Below are 22,223 nucleotides of genomic sequence, written 5' to 3'. Positions count from 1 at the left end.
TTAAAAAGAGGTACAGACTGAAAGTAGAAACCAGAAAGTTAACCAAGTGAACATAAAATCTCACAGTCTTTGAGTTGAAACTGACTCACAGCTGACCCTCTTGGGGGGGGGTCTTGGAGGCTGTAAATGGCACTCTTCTTTCTCCAATGGAGCCACTGTGGGTGAGGATGGCCGGAGAGGGGTTGCCTGAGGGTGAGCAGAGCAACTCCTTGTGGACAACGCCACCAGAGCTCCCCACTTAAATTAATACTAGCTGGTAATTGGATACCATTTAAAAATATGTAAATTCATCTTTTGCACTGGCCCCTTCCTCATTTCAATACTGTGGTCATTTAGCGTGTACACGTGTGAACAACATGCAGGATTGTTGCTTTCTCAAAAGATTAAATCGGTCCCAAATAACTTTATTCTCTGTGGTAGGGAAGGAGTTAGGTGCAGCATACCTTTACAGTGTTTTAAATAAGATTTTTTTAAAAAAAACCACCAAAACACCCCAAAATCAAAATAAAAAACCTTTCCAAAGTTTTATGTCCATTGCTGTATACACAGAAAATACCATTGTTGGCTTGGTTCACAATTTTGAAGTCGTCCTCATCAAGGGCCATCCAAAACACATCTTGCCACCTAGGGACAGAAGTCAGGGTGCATGTTGGGCCCAGTCCATCCTCCCTTGCTTCCGGAGGGTCACATTTTTGTCTGTGGGTCAGTCTCTGTCATGGGATAGAAGTTATTCTTTTCCAACTTTTTGTTCTTCTCATCTTCGTCAAACTGAGCTTCAATCTCTGCTGGGTTGATGTATGTGTAGAATTTCGCCATGATTGCAAATATTATGCAGACAACCAGCAGCAGTGCAGCAAACAGGATGTACTCAGCCCACTTTGATGGAATTGGAGCGAGAAGAAAAGAAACAAAAGAGGAAAACACAAGTTAGATGCATGCATACACCTTAAGTACATTTTCTTGCCAGCTCCATGTGGAAGATACTTCAAGTTTTTATAGAAAATCAGTAGGTAACTGCCATAGATGCAGAGTGGCAGGTTGACACAGAGGAACACTTGTTAGTGAATGGGCACCAGCATATCAGAGACTGTGAGGAAAGAGCTGGATAGGGCCACGTTCAGATCTACTGGTTGCTATGAGTCATATAGTCTATGGCACCTAACAACAACAACAACAGCTATTGAGACAGAGAGGCTAGTCATCACCTTGGAGGCAGAGTGGCCAGTGACTGCCACAGAAGTAAAGTGGAGTGGCCAGTCTCTCTTGAAAGCCCGAGTGTGTGGAGAACTCTTTTTTTTCCCACTGTCCTGAAGTCCAGAGGAAGCAGACTTTTAAGAAGAAAAGGGAACATTTCTGGAAACTTCTAGCCTAAAGCTGCCCATAGCTGGGCCCTGGGAGGCTGGAGACCAAGAGAATGTCAAGCATTATCTTTTAAGGAATAATAATAAGCTGAGCTGTGCCACTCTCTGTGTGACCTCTCTCCTTGGCAACATCTTGAGCTTATGGGACAAGGTTTTAAAATATGATCTGATGGGGCTTGGTTAGGGAAGCAATGAGACTCAAGGGATAAGAACAATTCCCTACCTCCTGTACCAGTCAGATCTGATTTGATGGTACATGTAAAAATAATACAATAAAAATTAAAAAAAAAAGGAACAATTCCCGTACACACTGGGACTGGCTGAGGTGGAGCTGGGGTACAAATACTGAAATGCTGAAGGAGAGAGCTTATGTACCAGGATCGGCTCATTTACGTGTCGGTGGAAAAATTAAACCAGCTTCTAGAAGAGCCTTCCCTTTGTTGCTGCTTCCGCTGCTGCTGTTGTTAGGGGCCATTGATGCAACCCTGTGAACACAGATGTGAACCCTGTCTTTCGGCATCACCCTCACCATCTCTGATACACTTGGACCCATTGTTATGGTCACAGTGTCAGTCCCTTTAGGGATTATGGGATTTAGGGATAAAAAGTTTCACCAGAAACTTTTTTCTGGTGAAATATCTGATTTGGGCGCGTAAAGCTTTATTCACTAAAGATACAAAAGATCTTTCCTTCGGTAATAAACCACATGTTAATCCAGCCCAGTTCTTCTGGTTTTCCTTTCCCAACCATGCACCAGCCCTGCCTGCCTGGTCTGGCAATTTCAGCCAGATGACCACGTCCACATGCAGACAGAGGGGTGTAGAGCATGCTTTTCTGCCCAGTACCTGCTCACTGAACTGTCCTGCCCCGGCCACAATCAGCACAATAATGTTGCCAACAGCCACCGTCAGCAGCCATCCTGCTTGAAGCACTGATTTCATGTTGGAAGGAGCCTGCAAAGACAAAGCAAGGTGAATTCAAATCCTAACTTGTGAATCTTAGATCTTCACCTCAGAGCAGGAGAACACAACGTGCTGATTCATTTAATGAACCAAAATGCCTCTTAGAAGTCAGGCTGGTTCAAATGAAGGAAGTCATCACGTTTATACAAAGGATAATTACTTGGAGAGTAACACACCCAAACACTCATATTGTATGAGCTATAAAACTCCCTGGCTTTCAAACTATTACCTGCAGAGCTATCTTCTTCTTGTTCTTTTTTTTTTTTTTTTAGAGCTGTCTTCTATGGGAAATATACAAATCTTGATAGGAACTAGGGAGTTCTGGTGGCCTAGTGGTAAGGAATTGTACTGCCAGCTCAAAGACAGGTGGTTCAAATCCACGAGTTGCTCTGCAGGAAAAAGATGGGCATCCTCCTATCATGTGATTAATTGCTTCTGAAAACCCACCGAAGGGTCAGTTATGAGTCGGTTCTGACTCAATAGCACAACAAAAACAACAATTAGGAACCAATTCTTTTTTTACAGATGAATTTCCAAGCAAAACCATCCCACACATCTTCCTTACTAGAGGCCCATGGAAGTTCAATTCTTGCTCTCTTGGGACCTTTGCTCTCCTGGGACACAGCATCCAGCTATGCTGCACCTGACAGTCTAGGGGATCCTGGCCTGTTATTGTTCCCCAGTCTCTGCCACACTGGCCTGCATCACCCACAGTCAAGTGAGTCGTTTCCCTGACAAACATGAGTTTCTGTGAGACCTTCCAGTGAACCACAGAACTCAAAAGACGCAGACGAGAGTGAGGGGACTGAACCGAGAGGAACAGTTCATGTCAGAAACGATGGAGTGGGACAGCACATCAAGCACGTGGGACGTTGCTGACATCTGTCTTTTAGCCACCAGTCAGATATTAATGTTAGCAGAACAGATTGTAACTGCAGTAAGGTAGTACAGAAATGAACAAACACCTGGGAATAGGAGAATTCCAAGCCGGTCACAGAGAAGACCACTTCTCCACAGGTGAGGAGGAAGTACTGTGGGATCTGCAGCGCCATGTTCACCGTGTTGGAGGGAATGTCCAAGAGCTCTGTCTTTTCAGGGCAACCATCGCTCTAAAACAGTAAGACAAAAATGAGGACAAAGAAAGGAGAATCAAGACTGTGCTGAGTGAACGAGGTTTCATAAGGACAAATACTGCATAAGACCATTATTGTAAAAATAGAAGGATAGAGGACATTATGCTGAGTGAAGTATTTCAGTCACAAAAGGACAAATACCACATAGTGCCACTGTTGTAGAATGGGACTGACATCAGGGTTGGGGTGAGACTGAGAAAAATTGGATAAATTATGTATACTGCGTTGAAACAGATGAGGGAGAGAACAGTTTAAAAGCAATATATGATCGGGAATTATGGGCATGACAAGAGTCCAGAATGAAGGCTGCATGGTGGAGTGGACTTGAGGGGGGGATTGTATACCAACGAAAGAATTTTTCTTTTACTTTTCAAAGCAAAGAGTGAACTGGGAGGGGGAGAGGGGTGGTCGGGGAGAGAAATGCAACAATGAATGAATGGAAATCCAAAGTCTCTGTAAACGTTCATTAAAATGAATAAAATAATTTTTTTACAAAAAATAGAAGGATAACTAGTAAAACAGGCATGGGAACCCAAAGGGAGAAGGGGTGAGAGCAGAGGGGTGAGGATAGAGGATGGGTAGCTGTGAAACTACAGGGTTGCACAGTTGGGTAGGTGGAGGGAGAGGAGGATGGAAATGGGAAGGATCTGGGTGAAAAGACGGGGTAATGATGGACAAGGTCCAATGGTGATTAATTTCGTAAAATAATGCATGAGAATGAGTGTATGAAACACAATATGAATGAAGAACAGTGTGAAACACCATATAAACGAATTTTGTAAGCAAACCAATTTAAAAAAACACTAGATTGTGCTTATAATACAATTTGCTCGAAGAGGAAAATGAAATTTTACACTTTAGGATTAAGTCGTAAGTTTACGTAAGTATATTTTTTTCCAAGTAAATATGCAATGTTTCATTTCAGACTTAGGATGGGATAGCATTGATGATATTTGAAAATACAGTTACTGTAAATTTCACCTTGCAGAAGTGAGTAGATTAGAAGTTGGGTTTGTTTAATAAATAACTGTCCATTTGAACGAAAACTTCCTAAAGTTCCTGTTAGTAGTTGGTTAAGGAAGCATCAGATACATGAACTGTTAATTTCTTTACTTTTCATCTGGGTAACTCAAATCAGTGATATTGTAGTGTAGTGGTGTGTCATCAGGGCAGAACTGACTCACTGCTGATCCTTCAGTGGGTTTTTCAGAGGCAGTAAATTACTCATAAGGAGACTGCCTATCTTTGGTCCAGCTGGTGGATTTGAACCACGTGCCTTTAGAATTGCAATGCTGGTTCTTACCACTAGGCCTCCTGAGCTCCATACTGATTGTAGGGTAGTGACTGATCACTATCTTAAAGTGCTATGTTAAAGAATTTGTGGTGAATTGAATTAACCCTATGCCTATTTAAAATACACACTCTAATAATGTTGTTGTTGTCATTGTTGTTAAGTGCCTTTGAGTCGTAGGCAACTCTATGAACGAAAGTCCTCAACACTTGCGTGACTTTCATTATTTCTCCAGATTCACAGAGTTTCTGGAGGCAAGCTATTACGGAAGTGGATGCCACTCCTGCTTCCAAGCTTGTTTCAGCCGGGGAGCTCCACCAAACACTGTCCACCGTGGGTGACTGCTACCACATTTGACACATCAGTGCCACAGTGTTCAGCTGCACAGCGACCACACCTCTGTATGGCAAGTGGACACCCAGGGCTATCCGACCTAGATTTATTAGATTCTAAATATTTGTGAGGGAGCTCTGGTCATCAAGTGACAATAACCTGTGCTGTAATCTCAAAGACACACAGTTCGAGGCCACCAGCTGTTCCACAGGAGAAGGATAGGCAATCTCCTCCTGTGGGATTGCCTCTGAACACTCGCCAGTGTCAGCTATAGGTTAGTTCCGACTCAATAGTAAACAACAACAACAACCACCACCACTATTTGTGAGGATTTGTATCAATTAAATTTGAATAGCGCCTTTTTTTTTTTTACAATGCAATGAGTCACTAACCTTCTTTGTTATTATATAGGTATAAGCACCACCAAATTCAAGTTTGGAAGATTCTAAATTTGCACAAGTTGATGTAATCTCTGCTGATGTTACATTGATGCTTTTTCTGTTAAAAGAAAGAATAACATAGATTAACATCCTTGGCATTAGACACTTGAACAGATTAATTAGAGGGGGGAATAAACACCTTGAGATTAGGAGCAAAGTATCCTACTAGGTACTTACACGCCTGAAGGAAAAAACTGATATTCACTGGCATTGTAACTGGTGACATTTTCATAAACTTTCCCGGCCATCTCAATGCTGATGTTCTGGTTAAAAGTGTTGACAAATCTGAAAGAAGAAAACCATTTGTCTTGTAACTGAACTACAGAATTACCCATGGTTAGTGCATCTGAAATCAAGTTTGGTATTTTTTTAAATGAAGGTAATTTAAGAAGTTTGCAGATGTCTAGATTATACAGGCAACAACACTAGGTTTGCTCTTCCTTGCTGGATCATAACCTGACACCTAATAGACTTTATTAAGCATGCATTACCACTGAGTCATTTCCAATTCGACAACACTCCATTTAATATCTATTCTCTTGTGAAGTGACTGGTGGAATCAAACCAGTGACCTTTCAGTTAGTAGCCCAACACATTATATACTACCAGGGCTTCTTTATTAAGGAGAGTGTTTGTATATGCCAGGTGCTGTTCTGAGTTCTTTGTAAATACTAACTGTTGTTGTTGTTAAGTGTCATCGAGTCATAGATGACTCATAGCAACCCTATGAACAAAAGACCAGAGCACTGCTTATAGAGTTTCCAGGGGCAAACCATTCCGGAAGTGGATGCCATTCCTGCCTCCAAGCTTGTTTTAATTGGGAAGCTCCACCAAACACTGTCCACCATGAGTAACCATTAATGCATTTGACACATCAGTGTCACAGTGTTTAGCATAACAGCAACCACAAGTTACCTCTGTACAGCAATGCACAGACAAGTGCTATACCATGCAGAAGAATGTTTGACAAAAAACAATTTAAACCAAATGGATTTTTAAATAGAAGGCCTTATCACAAAGGCCTTATCACTTCCCTTAGTGAATCAACATTCCATCCTACAGCTCACCCATTCCAGCCAAAGGCTTCTATAGAACCAGCTCCAGTAGATGACTGGTTCAACAATATTTTAGAATATTAAGTTGGAATTGAAATAGGTTTAGATCAGTCTCTTCCACTTCAATAAGGCAGTGGTACCTTTACCTTTTGTGTTTCAGGATTAATGTAAAAAAGGACCTCATCTGTTTCAATGCAGTATACAAAACAGTTTAAAAGCAATATAAGATTGGGTATTATGGTTATGACAAGAGTCCAGACTGAAAGTTGCATAGTGGAGTGTACTAGGGGTGGGAGGGGGACTGTATACCAATGAAAGAATTTTTCTTTTACTTTTCAAAGAGAGGAGTGAACTGGAGGGGAGGGATGGGCAGGGAGAAAAGTGCAACAATGAATGAATGAAAATAAAAAAAAATATCTGTAAATGTTCATTAAAATTAATTTAAAAAAAGGACCAAAGAAGGAGTTGCCTTATATTTAAAGTCATACAGCTAGGTTCTTTGAGGGAGCTGGGGAAGAAATCTTCTACGATTCTGATGAAGGAAGCCGTGTCAAGAATTGGTGAAGAGGAAGTAGGTCAACCCAGCAGAAAAGAGGTAGTTTTGAGGGGCTTGTATAAGAAGGTGACACCCCTGTGGTCAGGTCTCAGGGTCACAGTAGCCAGCTCTCTCTGCTGGAATGCAGCGCAGAACGGAACATCCAGTAAGACTAGTACTAGGTCCCACACCTTCCACTCTCTGCAGACTTCTCTGTGCTAAGCTTTGCACCAAACCAGTTGTGTGACTTGCTGTCAAAGGATTATACAGGGGATCAACCCCCTGGACAGTTGTTTAGAGACTCCTTCCTTATATATTCCAAGCTGCAGTAGACCTTAAGACTCAGGTGCTTCCTCCCATAAAACTATGGGCAGTTTTAATTTATACTTGCTATAGAGTTGGCATCAGAGAGTTGGACAATGACCAAGGAGGATAGAAGGAGAATTGATGTCTTTGAACTGTGGTGCTGGAGAAGAGTATTGAGAATACCATGGACTGCTAGGAAAACAAACAGATTTGTCCTGGAAAGGGTTAAACCGGGTGGCTCCTTGGAGGCAAGGATTCTGAGGCTCCGTCTAACATACTTTGGACATGTTGTGAGGAGAGACTGGTCCTTAGAGAGGGACATCATGCTTGGGAGGGTGGAGGGACAGCGCAGGAGAGGAAGGCCCTCTATGAGGTGGATTGATTCAGTGACTGGGATAATTGGGATGGGAGTATCAGAGACAGTGCGATTGGCACAGGACAGAGCGGAGTTTAGGGCTGTTGTACATAGGGTCGCTATGAGTCGCAAGTGACTCGACGGCACATAACAACAACAACAACAACAACATAGAGTTTATGTTACAACAACAACATAGGCAGAGCTCAGTTGGCCTGGTGGACAGAAAGTGATGCTACCAACCCAAAGGTGGGTGATTTTAATCTATGGTATGGTCTTCAGGCCTGGTTTTAACTGTGTTTAGTTAAGCATTCTTCTAAGTGGTATAGCACTGGTCTGTCCATTTGCTGTACAGCGGTAACTCATGGTTACTGTGAAGCTGAACACTGTGACACTGATGGGTCAAACGCAATAGTGGTTACTCATGGTGGACAGTGTTTGGTGGGACTCCCAGATTAAAACAAGCTTGTAAGCAGGAGTAGCATCCACTTCCAAAATAGCTTGCCTTTGGAAAACCTATAAACTTGGAGAAATGATGAAAGTTATCCAAGTGTTCAGGTCTTTCGTTCATAGAGGCATGATGAGTCGCTTATGACTCAACAGCAATTAACAACAACAACAACAACGAGTTGAACCTGTATTAATGCAGATGTTACAACCTTGCTTGCTGAAAGGAAGGAGTACTTAAAGAACATCCAAGAATACAGTTTCAATATGGTTTGCATCTCAACATCAAGAAAACAAAAATTCTCACCACCGGACCATAGACAACATCATGACAGAGAGAGAAAACATTGAAATTGTTAACTTTATCTTACTTGAATTGACAATCAATATACTTGGTAACAGCTGTCAAGAGATTAGGAGACATATTATACTGGGAGCATATGTAGTGAAGGACTTCTCCAAATTCTTGAGGAATAATGATGTGTGTTTGAGGATGAATATGTGCCTGATTCAGGACATGGTCTTTCAATCACTTGCTATGGATCTGAGAGCTAGACAGTGAATAAGCGTGATAGAAGAAGAATTGATGTCTTTGAGCTGTGGTACTGAAAAGTACTCTATACCTCATGGACTGCTGAAAGAACAGACATGTCTTGGAGAAGGGGTAGTTAGAGTGCTCCTTGGAGGCAAAGATGATAAAGCTTTATCTCACACACTTTGGGCATCTTGCTAGGATAGGATATTCATTGGTGAGGGACATCATGCTTGGGAAGGTAGAGGGTTGGTAAAAGAGGGGAAGACCCTCTATCAGATGGACTAACGCTGTGACTCCTGCAGAGGGCTCAAATGTGTCAGAATAATGAGGCTGGCACAGGATAGTACAGGGTTCAGCTCTGTTGTTCATAGAATCGTTAATAATGGGTTGTACTCAATTCAGCAGTATGTAACAACAACAACAATAAAGTTCAACAGGGTTTTCACTTGCTCTTTTGTCATTTGTATACCTCATATTGATGGGAGGGGGTGAAATGACTTAACATCTGTTCTTTTTAAATGACACTATTTTCTAACCAATTTTGATAGCTTTGATGGCTTGTTGGCTGTTTTGGGCTGTTGTTGAGTTAGAACAGACCCATAGCTGACCCTCCAATGGGTTTTCAGTGCAGTTAATCACTCAGGAGGAGAATGTCCATCCATCTCCAGTGTTGTAGCGGGTGGATTTGAACTGAGTGCTTTTGGGATTGATGAGGTGGATTGAGTCAGTGACTGGGGTAATTGGGGTGGGGGTGTCGGAGACAATGCGATTGGCACAGTATAGAGTCTGGTTTAAGGCTGTTGTACATAGGGTTACTATGAGTCACAGGTGACTTGATGGCACATAACAATAAGAATATATTACCGTTCTTCTTTTTCTTTATTGTCCCTTTCTCATTGACAAACTTTACAGGCAAGAAGCTATGCTGCAATCCTGAAGGCACTTGGTTCAAGTCCAACAAATGCTATGTGGAAAAGATGGGCAATCTTCTCCCATATGATTAAACTGCCTCTTGAAAACCCAGTAGAGGGTCAGGTCCGGATTGGTTCTGACTTGATGGTATGAACAGTAACTATCTCCATAGGTTCTTATTTAATATTTTTAGTTGTGAGTTTGGGCCCATGTAGATAGCTCTTGAGAGAGCATAATAAAAAGTTTGCCTTTTATGTGTGAATATCCAAATATTTCAACACTACTTATTGAAAAGATTACCATCAGTCCATGGAGTTGTCTTGGTAGTTTTGTGAGCAGGTTGCTGACCATTCTTGTGTGGATTTTATTATGGGCTGTCTATTCTTTTGCCAATCAATGCAAATTCAGCTTGATGACTATAGCTCTAGTTGTTGTTGAGTACTGTTGAGCTGAGTCAGAATCAACCTATAGCTGACTTTCTGGTGGGTTTTCAGAGGCATTAAGTCGCACAGGAAGAGAATGCCCACCCTTCTCTCACAGAGTCTCTGGTGGATTTGAGTAGCTTTCAAGTAAGATTTAAATTGGCGGTAAATAGAAAGCACATGGAAACAGTCCAAATATCCAACCAAAATTGAATGGATTGAGAAATTATGGTACAGTCACACGATGGAATACTACACAGCATGCAGGAGCAATGATTTTGTAAATTACTACCTCACGTGGGAGGGGCTGGAGAGCATTATGCTCTGTGAATTAACTCAGTCCCATAAGGACAAATACTGTAAAAGACCATTATTATAGAACAAGTATAAGGATCTAAGGAGAGGGGGGATGGTGGGAGAAGAGGGCTGAAGATGGGCAGGGGTGGAGGTATTAATCATAGGGTCGCAAAATTTGATGGGTGGGGTGGGGTGAAAGAAATGGGAAAGAACCAGTGTGAAAAACAATGTATGTGAACTTTGTAGCTAAATCAGCATAAGATGTTTTTAAAAAGAAAACCTAATTTTAAAAAAAGGGTGGTAATACGCCTCTTCCCGCTTTATACATCTTCTAAAATTACTCTTCTTACTCTACTTCCTTTGAATTTCCATATTTACTTTAAAAATATATATTATATTATGTATATTATATATATTTTATAAAAATTAGCTTGCCAACATCTGTAAAAATGAGTTCCATGGTTTTGATAAAAATTGCATTAAATATATGAATCAACCTGGAGAGATTCAGCTTCCTTATTGTATTATCTTCTAATCAATGAGTACAGGATGCCTTTCCACTTATTAACTCCTCTCTCATCTCTTTTGTGAGCATTTCATAATTTTCAGCACTCACATGCTGGTCATGTTTTTAGACTTATCCTAAGTATTTCTTTTTTTCCAGGGAATATTTTAAATGGTATGGCTTTAAAATTTTATTTCCAAGTGTTCATTATTTATGTATAAATATGATGGATTTTTTTAATATGATGGATTTTTAATGTCAGCTTGTATCCTTTAAAAAGTTACATATTGGTTCTATCAGCTTTTTTTATACCTTTGGGTCTTTATATGTAGAAATAATTTAATCTCTGAACAGGGACAGTTTTATTCGTTCCTTTCCAGTCTGAATGTTTTGTACATCTTTTATGTTGTCTAATCCCGTGGCTGGATTTTCCAGAAGGATGCCAATTAAAAATAAGGAGAGTGAACATAATTTATTCCAGTTATCCTAAGAGTATGAAATGAGGGTTGCAGAGTGGATTATATTTGGGGTGGGAGGTGTGCAGGGGGAATGTGTACCAATGAAGGAGTTTTTCTTTTGCTTTTAAAGAAGAGCGAACGGGGCGGGGGGGAGGGCTGGGCGGGGAGAAAAGTGCAACAATGAATGAATGAATGGAATTCCAAAATCTCTGTAGATGTTCATTGAAATGAAAAAGAAATTAATAATAATAATAAAAAATAAGGAGAGTGGACAATCTTACCCTTTTTTGAATTTTAGGAATAAAGCATTAACATTTTAACTATTAAGCACAAGGTAAAGAAGTTCCATTCTATTCCTAGTTTGCTAAAAAGCCTGGGTTTTGATTTTTCTTTTTTAAATTGGTTTTCATGCAGTCATTTATATATACTTTAAAAATTTTTTATTCTAACAAAAGTTTACTGAATTTCCATTCATTCAATCCTGTAATATACACCATTTTACATAATAATTCATATACCTTGTGTTTTATATCATTAATTACTATTGATCAATGCCTTTTTTCATTCTTGTGCATTGTATTTTATAAATTCATTCATTCATATGCCTTGTGCTTTATATAATAAAGTGCTATTTTCTCCTCTTTCTTCTCCCCACCCGCCCCTGCTTCTCTCCTTCCCCCTTCCCTTCTGAACAGTTTTATGCGTAAGTTCCTCCTTGCTAACTGCAATAGCCATATTGTCCTTTCATCAGTTCTTCCCACGTTGATCTCCCCGTTTCCCTAATACTTTCTTTTTTTAAAAAAAAAAACCATAGATGGAGATACTGAATACTGTTAAGTATCTTTCTGTGCTAATTGACACAGAAATGTAGACTTATCTTTTATTTATTAACATGATGGATATACATTTTACTATTAAACTTTCCTTACATTCTTGGAATAATTTTTATTTCATATACTTGGTACTTTAAAAGGCTCATTGCCATTGAATCAGAACAGACACATAACTGACTCTCCATTGTGTTTCCAAGGCGATAAATCGCATGGGAGGACATTCTCCATCTGCTTCCATGGAGACACTTGCAGTTGGATTTTATTTTGAGTGTGCATTATTTCCATGCTGTAGTTCTGTGCTGTCAAGTGGGACCTGACTCAAACGTGATCCTCCAGAGGGTTTTCAGAGGCTATAAATTGCACAACCCCTCTTTCTCTCATGGAGCAGCTGGTAAATTTGAATCTCCTGTCTTTTGGTGGGCAGCACAACTCCTTACCCACCAGGCTAACAGAGTTTCCTGTTATTTCCATAAAATGGTTTAAATTTTAAACACACATACCTGATTCCATTTTCTCCTTTCTCTGGCTTCTTGTTAAGGCCATCCTTTACCTGAGAGAAAACAGTAACACAAAATTTTTCAGAATCTAATTAATTGGAATCAATCCTGATTAACATTTCAACCTTTGAAAAGGAGCATTTTTTACATTTATGAGAGCAGGCAAGGGCATAATGGGAGCCCTGCTGGTGTAGAGCATAACGTTCTAGGTGGTTAACAGAAACGTTGAGAGTTCAATGCCACCAGCCACTTTGTGGAAGAAAGATGGGCAGCTCTTCTCATAAAGATTTATAGCCTGTGTAACCCAGTGGAGGGTTGCTGAGGCAGAATCCACTTGCCAGTAGTGGGCAAGGACATAATTACTACATTTGAAGGGTTCTATTTCTGTGACCCTGGTTTTCCTTGAGTTTAACATGAGCCTCTAGCACTTTTTATGTGACTTAATAGTGCCCTATGCCTGATTAAGAAGGTCCTCATTCCATGTTGGACTTCTATAGAAATTCACTTAAATTCAGTCCTACAGAATGCTTACCATTCCTGTATTTATTTAGTCAATTGTACCTTTGAAACATCTTTCTACGATGAAAGTCTCATTACATGGCAGCTGACTCTCCAGCACTTTTTTAGAAGCAGTTAATCAAACAGGAGGAGATAGCCTAATGTCACCTGTGGAGCAGCTGGTGGATTCAAACCATGTGCCTTCAGGATTGTAGTACAGCTTCTTGCTGCTAGGCCACCAGAGCTCCTTGTATGTACTTCTGTTATTTTAGCCTCATATACTTACTATATATCCCCCGCCCCCCGAGATTGCTCTAGTTTTTCAGTCACTCAGTAGAAACTATAACTCATATCATCTCTTCTTCTCCACCAAAGTTTTATTGTGAAGTTAAAGGATTTTTGTTCTTAAAGAAGACAGAAATTGACAATTATCTAAAATAATAACACTATATAACCAGATGCTCTGCTGGAGAAGGGGGTTCAATCTTCTCCAGTACTAGTCAGATCTGATTTGACACACAAAAATAATAATTAAAAAAAATCCTCTAAAAAAACACAATAACAAAACAAAACACTACATATGGGTAAAAACCCAAAGTCATATCACCAAGAAGCTGTGGTACCAACATAACAAAGAGAGCCAAGCAACTTACCACTCGGTACTGGCCAGGGCCCCAGATGAGAAGGGTATGGCGATGGCCCGTTTTAAAAGCATAATTTACTGAAGAGTTTTGTAATCCATTAAGGGAGAAGGTTATGTTTGGCAATTTGTCTGCTTCAAAAGTCTTAAATTCATTTGACTACAATCAAAGGGAAAGGAGTGATAGTTAATACCATGAAAAGTCTCTCTGGGGTCTTGTTACAAACTGTGCACTTGGCAATGGGGCACATTATTTAACATTCAAACTTATTAAGAGATGCTTGGGGAAGAGTGCCAGGATTACCACAGATATTGAGGTTTTCATTAAGCACTTTATCTTATAATGAATGCTATGGAAATTATTCCTACCATTAGGCAAAGAAAAATATCAAAAGAAAAGTATTAACCCATGAAAAAGCCAATACCAGCCTTCCTCTCATCCCAGGAAGCAATTTTTGTTGTTGTTGTTGTTCTTCAGGGTTATTGTTTGCTGTGAGGTTCCATCAAGTCAACTACAACTCATAGTGACCCTAGGGACAAGAGACTGGCACTTTGTCACAGCCTGTGCCTTCACCAGGGTAATTAGTTTGGCAAAATCTAAAGTAGTGATCCAGTTTGGAGGCTCATATGTGAAATGGTTGGATTCTGAAAGGTGGGTTCTCTTGTTTTGGTGAGGGTTGGGTGTAGACTGTTTGGTTGTTTTTACTGTTCACAACTAGGTGTGAGCTGATTTGATTTGCCAGGTTTAGCTAACAATGAGCTGTGGGCTGGAAGCCTCTTGTTTAGAGTCAAACAGGATCGATTGGGCATGTCTTTTATCTAAGAGTTAGTTGGTGGGGGGGGGGGAAGTTGGGTGGGCCCTGGGGCCTGCATGCTTTGGACCTGGTGTTAATTGTGTTTGGGATGAACATTCTTCTAAGTGGTACAGCACTGGTCTGTCAATTTACTGTACTGAAATAACTTGGGGTTGCTGTGATGCAAAACACTGTGTCACTTGTGTATAAAATACCATAATCGTTACCCATCATGGATAAAGTTTGGTGGAGTTCCCAGTTTGAGACAGGCTTGGAAACAGGAGTGGCATCTATTTCCTAAACAAGATGCCTCTGGAAACTCTATGAATGTAGAGAAATGATGATAGTTATAGAACAGGGTTCAGGTCTTTTGCTCACAGGGTCACTATGAGTTATGCTTGACTTGACTGCACTTAACAACAGCAAGGTAGTGATCCTCAATCTTGGCGGTGGAGGAATGAGACTAAACAAAAATCTCTAAAGTTGAAACCCAGGAATCAAATTTTTAAAATTCCTCAGGAGATCCCAGTGTCACCAATGACTGCAACCAACGATCAGCCAGCATAGGATTATTCAGCCTAACCTTAGCACTAGTGGCATTTTTGTATTGGTGAGTACTTTACTGTGGATTGTGAGATGTTCAAAAGCATTCAAGATACTCATAGAATCCTATCATGCTAACCATAATATCTCTAGAGATTGCCTGTGTTTCCCAAGTCATAGTTTTCTACTAGAAATAGTTTTTTCTACTATAGAAACTCTGGGAAGGATCCTTGATATTTAACATGTGGTTCTGTGCAACAATGAATGAATGGAAATAAAAAATCTCTGTAAATTTTCAATAACAAGAATAATAATAATAATAATAACAGCAATACATAATAATAATAATAACAGCAATAAATAATAATAATAATAATAATAATAATAATAATAATGTGGTTCCATGGGCTGGTGGCAGGATTGGCACATGAGAACTTGTTAAAGATGCAAAATTCTAAAACTACTAAGAACCCCCAGTTTAACAAGGTCTCCAGGTGATTCTTATATACATTCAAGTATGAGATGCACTAGTCTAGAGTGAAGACAACTAGGATTAAGACATCACTCGATTTTCCGTGTGGCTAAACTTGAGGTTTATACAAAGACCAAGAAGAACAAATGCCAACTCTTATTATAAAGCAGATCAGAAGACCAAAAAAGAAAGTTGCATTTCATGCTACTTACTGGAGGTGTTGAGAAAGACACGGGGGTAAAGATCTCTGGTGTTCCAGAAAATGACACAGTCATATTATTATTTCCTATATTCAATACCTTAAGTTGAATTTCATTTCCGTTGGGGAAGTGTGGAAGAGTTTTCTGAGCAAAAGAAATTAAAACTGACAGTGAGTTCTTCAGCACAACCTTGATGATAACCCTACCCCAGTCTTCGGAGTTACTTCTCAATAGTCTTAACAACCTGTGTTGGCTGAAGCAAACCAAAGGTATCTAATAAAGCAAGGTGTCAAGGAGTAGTCCTTCCCAATCATTTGTATCCTGACACCCAGAGAAAAATCTATCTCTATGTAACATTGGTGAAGTAACAAAGAGGCTGATTGTGGTCTTACCTACGTACCTCCTGGTTGAAAACTGCCTACTATCCGAGGCAACCAGAGTAACCAAAGTCTAAATGCCTACTCATGTTGAATTTATCAATATTCATCAAAACGGTGCCAAAAATTTAACAGTAAAACTGAGACTGCTGTCGTTACAAAGGCCTGCTTGCAACTGAGAAAAGTGTGTGTGTGTGTGTGTGTATGACCTGTGGGTAGGGAGATTCCACCACTCTCAGTAAGAGTTTATATACACAATATGTATATATTTCAATGTGTGTTTAGCTTCTTGCATGGTGCTGTTGATTTGGTTCCAATTCATAGTAAACCTAGGGAACAACAGAATTACACACTTCCTAGTTCAGGGCCAGCTTCACAATCTCTGCTGTGCTTGCTTCCATTGAGGCAGCCATCAGTCATTCACCTAGTAGAAGGTCTTCCTCTTTTCACTGACCTTCTGCTTTACCAAGTAAAGCAGATGCCTTTTTCCAGGGTCTGGTTCCTCCCAGCAACATGGCCAAAGTGAGGAAGCTAGAGTGTCACCGTCCTCATTTCTAAGGAGTATTCCAGCTCTACTTCTTCGACAGATTCTCCTGGGAGTCCATGTTACATGCAATGGTGGGGTTTTTTTTGTTGTTTGTTTTTCTTTCTTTTTTTGCTAATATCATAACTCAAAGGTATCAATTCTTCTTTAGGCTTCCTTATTCACTGTCCACTTTTCACATGCAAATGAGGTAGTTGAGAATAATACCCTGACTTGGGCCAGCCATTGCAGAGTCCTTAAAGTGAAATCTTGGCTCTTTACCACTTGGGTCCATTGCAGTGGATTTACCCAATTAAGATATCATTTGGTTTCTTGACTACTGCTCTCATAAGTGTTCAATGCAGAGCCAAGTAAATGGATATCTTTGACAACTTGATCTTTTTTCCATTTATCATGTTGTTGCTTATTGGCTCAATTTTAAGGATTTTTTTCTTTATATGAGATGTTTGAATAATTACATTTTTAAGTTGTTCCTTTTTCTGTCTTCAATATGAGTTACATCTCACCATCAAGGAAACAAAAATCCTCACCACTGGACCGATAGACAACATCATGAAACATGAAGAAAGGATTGAAGTTGCCAAGGATTTTATTTTACTTGGATCCACAATCAACACCGTGGTAACAACAGTCAAGCAGTCAAAAGATGTGTGGCACTGGAAAAATCAGATGTCAAGGGCTTTTCCAAAGTGTTAAAGAGTAACAATATCAGTTTAAAGACTAAGGTGCACTTGATCCAAGACATGGTCTTTTCAGTTACTTGTTATGCATCTGAAAGTTGGACAATGAATAAGAATGGCAGAGGCGAAAAAAATCACTATCTTTGAATTGTGGTTTTGGGTAACAGTACTGACTATCACCTGGATTTCCAAAAGAACAAGTCTTTGGGAGGAAATGCAAACTGGGTGGAGCTCCTTAGAGGCAAGGATGATGAAACTTCATCTAATAGACTTTGGAAATGATGTCAGGAAGGCTCAGTCCTTGGAAAAAGACACCACACTGGGAAAGGTGGAGGGTCAGAGATGGAGAGGAAGACCTTCAACAAGATGGGCTGAGACAGTGACTGTAACAATGGGCTTGAGTATATCAGAGATCGTGAGATGGTGCAGGATAGAACAAGGTTCAGATCTGTTGTTCATAGGGTCACTTTGAGAAGTAGTCAATCTGATGGCACCTAACACCAACCACAGGTGGAAAATGTCAGATAATGAGATAGTTGATGTGTAAGAAGTAAATATATTTTGTTTATTGCTTTACATCTTCCATAGCTACAGGGTTAGTTTGCAGAGAAAGACTCTGGGCTCCTCTATTCCTTTCAGCCCTGGAGAAAGAGACCTTCTGAACTTTGCCCCTAAACCCACCAGAGAAGATACTCTGAAGACAACTCACATCAATTTCCACTTGTACAATGGCAGCCACCACAAAGGCCATGGACGCCAGGAACATCCCAACTGTCATCTTCTTCAAGGAGCTAATTCAGGACAAACAGAATGCATTTCAACAAGTCTCACACAAAAGAGCTATCAGCCCCCACAAGAAACACTTCTCACCCTTGCACCCCTCACACAATGCTAACTTTTTAACAAACATCTAGATTTGGAATTTTGTCCTCTATTATTATTAAGAAGCATAAATGTAAAAGAATATATAGGTGTATATATATATATATTCGTCTATAAAAATGTAATGGAGTATCAATGTGAAATTTCTTTTCCTCTGTATTTTACATTTATTTTCTAGTTCAGGAAAGTTTTAGTAGTATAGTTAACATTTATTTCATCTACATATGCTGAACACTTCCATAGTCTTGTCAAATACCATAATGGGTACCCATTATGTACAATGGTTGGATGAGCTTCCAGATTGATTCATGTTGGGAAGCAGGAGTGGCATCCACTTCCTAAACTAGGTGCCTCTGGGAACTCGACAAACTCTCTAACCTCTATAAATGTACAGAAATGATGTTAGTTATAGAGCAGAGTTCAGGTCTTTTGTGCAAAGCTTACTCTGAGTTGTATTCAACTCAACAACACTTAACCACTGCTAAATGAGACTAGTGCTATTATATCTGGAGGAAAATTCTTCCACTTTGCACATCACTCTTTGTCAATGTGCTGTATGAAGTAACCTGGGTTTGCTGTGATCATGAACCTTGTGCTATGGGGATATCAAATATCATAATGGTTTCCCATTGTGGACAATGTTTGGTGGAGCTCCCAGTTGTAAAACAGGTTTGGAAGCAGGAATGGCATCCACTTCCTAAACCACATGCCTCTAGAAACTCTATGAACTTGGAGAAACAATGATAGTTATGGAAAGGCATTAGATCTTTTGTTCATAGAGTCGCTATGAGTCAACCTTGACTCGATGGCAGTCAACAACAACAACATATATTTTAACCAACCCCAAACCAAACCTACTGATACTGAATTGATGTCAACTCTTGACAATCCTCCATCTAGCTTCAAAGGCTGTAAATCTTAATGGGAGATTACCCCTTCTCCTGTGGAGTGGCTGGTAGATTTGAACTGTCAACCTTTTGGCTAGCAGTCCACCCATAACACACTATTCCACCAGAGCTCCTTCACATACATATAAAACTCTCAAGTCAATACTGTCAAGTTGGCATCAGCTCATAGTTGACCCTATCCAGAGCTGTCAATTAATTACACAGGAGATTATCTATCTTCCCCCAGCCCCCAACAGAGTTTCTTTTAGATTCAAATCACCAAAAAGAAGCATGAACTTTGGGTTAGTAGCAAAATGTCCTAAAGAATACATCACCAGAGAGCTCTCTTACACATATATAAAGGCAACCTAAGAAAAGCCTTTTTCTCCTGCTGCCACTAATTTCACTTTTTAAAAAAGGTATGGTTTTAAGCCACCAGCCCAGAAACATCTGTTAAGTGAAATACGTCTTTTGACTTTCTAACACCTCATCATATAGGCGGGGTTGGGGAAGAGGATATACAAGTTCTTGTCAAAAAGGCATCAGAAGCTGGAAGAATCCAGCCTATTTTAAGGCCAGAGAACAAACTTGCCCCAACCCAAACCAAGCGCTCACCCACCTGAAGTTGAAACCACATTTTGCGATCAGAGGATACAGGACAGCATCGAAAACGGGAACCATGATAACTATCAAGATGGCGTTCACTGTCTAGAGAGAAAGTGGAGATACAAGGTTAATCTCTGTTAACAAAGATGACGTGGATCCCTGAGAGCAACTAAAATATGTTCTCTTACCTGCATTTGATCAGGCTGAATTTCAAGAACTCCCTAAAAAGAAAAAAAAAGTCATTAAAAAACTGTCACAGGGGAACATTTGAGGGTGTTGGGGATGACATGAAAGGGAAGGAGAAATGACTAAAATGAAAGAACGTAAAATACCTTGATGTCTGACACTTACAATTTTTCCACTCATAGTTGATGCTTGCAGTGTCCACCTTGAGCCCTTAAAAACAAATAAATTTACTGTATTATCTGGGAATGTGGGCTTTGGCGTTTTACAAGTCAAATGGTAAATCCATTCAAAATCCAAAATGAAATCTGAAGTATTACGAGGTTTCTCTCTCTCTCTCTCTCACACACACACACACTCTCTCTCACTCTCTCTCTCTCTCACTCACTTCACATCAACATCTTCTTAACACTGGGTGAAAGAACTCACAGTGCTGACAAACAAGCAAGCACACTGTAGGAATCCAGGCCTCCTGAAGAACGTCCATAGTAATACTGAGGGATAAAGTTATACTTAGGAAATACGACCGTCACTTCTGAGGCTTGTCTGACACTCACTGGTGGCATAGTTTTGTGCATTTTGTTCAGAGTGATTGTTTACAGTCTATGTCATTATAGAATAGGATTGAGCTCCATCAAGAGTGATGAGTTCATCTAGTAATTCACTGGGACACTAGTTTTCAAAAGGCCCTGGCCATGCAAGTCCCAACCAAGCATTGACGTGGAGGTTTCAGACTATGTTAATTAAGCCTGGGGGCAGCATGTGAGGAGTCTTACAAGCTGGGATCATTGGCATTCTCAGAGCTACCAGCAAGACTCCAAACAAGGCAACAGAGTACTGATTTTTCTGGGATACTTTACTTGAATTATTGTTCAATTAGTCAACATGATAGACTGTTAAAAAAAAAGAAAAAGTAACATGATAAGGAGGTTATGGCATTCTTTGGACTATGTGTTATAATGACACTTAGCAAATTCAGACAGTTTTAACAAAAATAGCCTCCATCATCTTACAGTAATGAAGAGAATGTACTTCTCCATCTGTCTTTTTTTAACTGGACAATACATAACTGATACACTATAAATGAAATTGTTTTATGTTATAAAAATACTAGCTTTTCCATTTATGTTTATAGGCATCCTCTGGTTGAGTCAAGGTTAAGATCGTTAAATGATTTGAGGCAATTTTATTATTAGAGCATATGTACTTATTCTACAGAATAAAACACATAATGTGAAAAAAAAAAAAGAGTGATGAGTTTAAATCTAGGTAGCCCAGTTACATTTAACCTATTTTATAGTAAAGGAAGAGAGCTCTTTTGGTCTAGCAGTAAGGAGTTGTGCTCCAACCCAAAGGCTCGTGGTTCGAATCCACAAACTGCTCTTCAGGAGAAAGATGGGCAGTATCTTTTTGTGCGATTTAAATGCTCTGAAAACCCAGTGGAGGTTCAGTTATGTGTTGGTTCTGACTTGACAGCACATAACAAAACAAGCAAAGCCAGTATCAGATGCTCAAGGACTAAGCAAGTATATGTAATTATTTCTACAGAGGACTAAACATGTATTTCAATATGAATTCATCAACTTTGGTAAGAAGGCAAATTAAAAACACCAACGCAAAACACCACTGCGTACACTCTTAATAACCACGCACCACTGAGTACGTTCTAGACATTCTCTAATTTGATCATCATAGTCTTGAAGCAGGCTTGTGAGGATGTACAAGGGTTTACTAGTGGAGTATGTTTCTAGTATAAATATGATTCCAAGAACCAACTCCTCACTCTTTTTCAAGAGTTCTTCCTTGGTCCTTCATGTGCTTATTTTTATAAATAAGGAGATTAATATGTAGGCTCAAATTTTTCCCAAGAAATCCTTTTTATAATCTTTCCTGAACAAGAAATTGTTTATAAATTTCCTTGTATTTCAGTTTCTAAAGGAAACAACCCACTCCCATGTGATCTGCTGCCTTTGAAAACATCCTCGAGTGTCATCTATGGGTCGGTTCCAACTCAGTGGTATTTTAACAACAACAAATAGGTTGTTGTTGTTGGTATGTACCGTCGAGTCGTTTGCGACTCATAGCGACCCTATGTACAACAGTCCTAAACCGTGCTCTATCCTGTGCCAATCTCACTGACTCTGACACACCCATCCCGAATGCCCCAGTCACTGAATCAATCCACCTCATAGAGGGTCTTCCCCTCCTTCGCTGTCCCTCCATTCTACCCAGCATGATGT

The 22,223-nt window shown here is 39.9% G+C and overlaps 1 protein-coding gene across 1 annotated transcript in view; it reads right to left on the bottom strand.

Moving 5' to 3' along the window:
- Positions 1-684: 684 nt before the first annotated feature.
- Positions 685-22,223, bottom strand: part of SLC15A1 (solute carrier family 15 (oligopeptide transporter), member 1) — an 81,179-nt gene continuing 59,640 nt past the window's right edge. Inside the window, exons 12-23 of the mRNA XM_006879620.1 lie at positions 20,152-20,196; positions 19,989-20,021; positions 19,814-19,902; positions 18,135-18,216; positions 15,858-15,968; positions 13,829-13,975; positions 12,681-12,730; positions 5,698-5,805; positions 5,473-5,578; positions 3,289-3,432; positions 2,207-2,314; positions 685-876 (exon numbers count right to left, since the gene is read on the bottom strand). Coding sequence (XP_006879682.1) covers positions 685-876; positions 2,207-2,314; positions 3,289-3,432; positions 5,473-5,578; positions 5,698-5,805; positions 12,681-12,730; positions 13,829-13,975; positions 15,858-15,968; positions 18,135-18,216; positions 19,814-19,902; positions 19,989-20,021; positions 20,152-20,196 — 1,215 coding nt within the window. The remainder of the gene's footprint in view (positions 877-2,206; positions 2,315-3,288; positions 3,433-5,472; positions 5,579-5,697; positions 5,806-12,680; positions 12,731-13,828; positions 13,976-15,857; positions 15,969-18,134; positions 18,217-19,813; positions 19,903-19,988; positions 20,022-20,151; positions 20,197-22,223) is intronic.

Source organism: Elephantulus edwardii, unplaced genomic scaffold (genome assembly GCF_000299155.1).
Source record: "Elephantulus edwardii isolate Elephantulus edwardi_28Jun2011 unplaced genomic scaffold, EleEdw1.0 scaffold00004, whole genome shotgun sequence".
NCBI lineage: Eukaryota > Metazoa > Chordata > Mammalia > Macroscelidea > Macroscelididae > Elephantulus > Elephantulus edwardii.
This window is presented reverse-complemented; position numbering and strand designations above follow the sequence as displayed.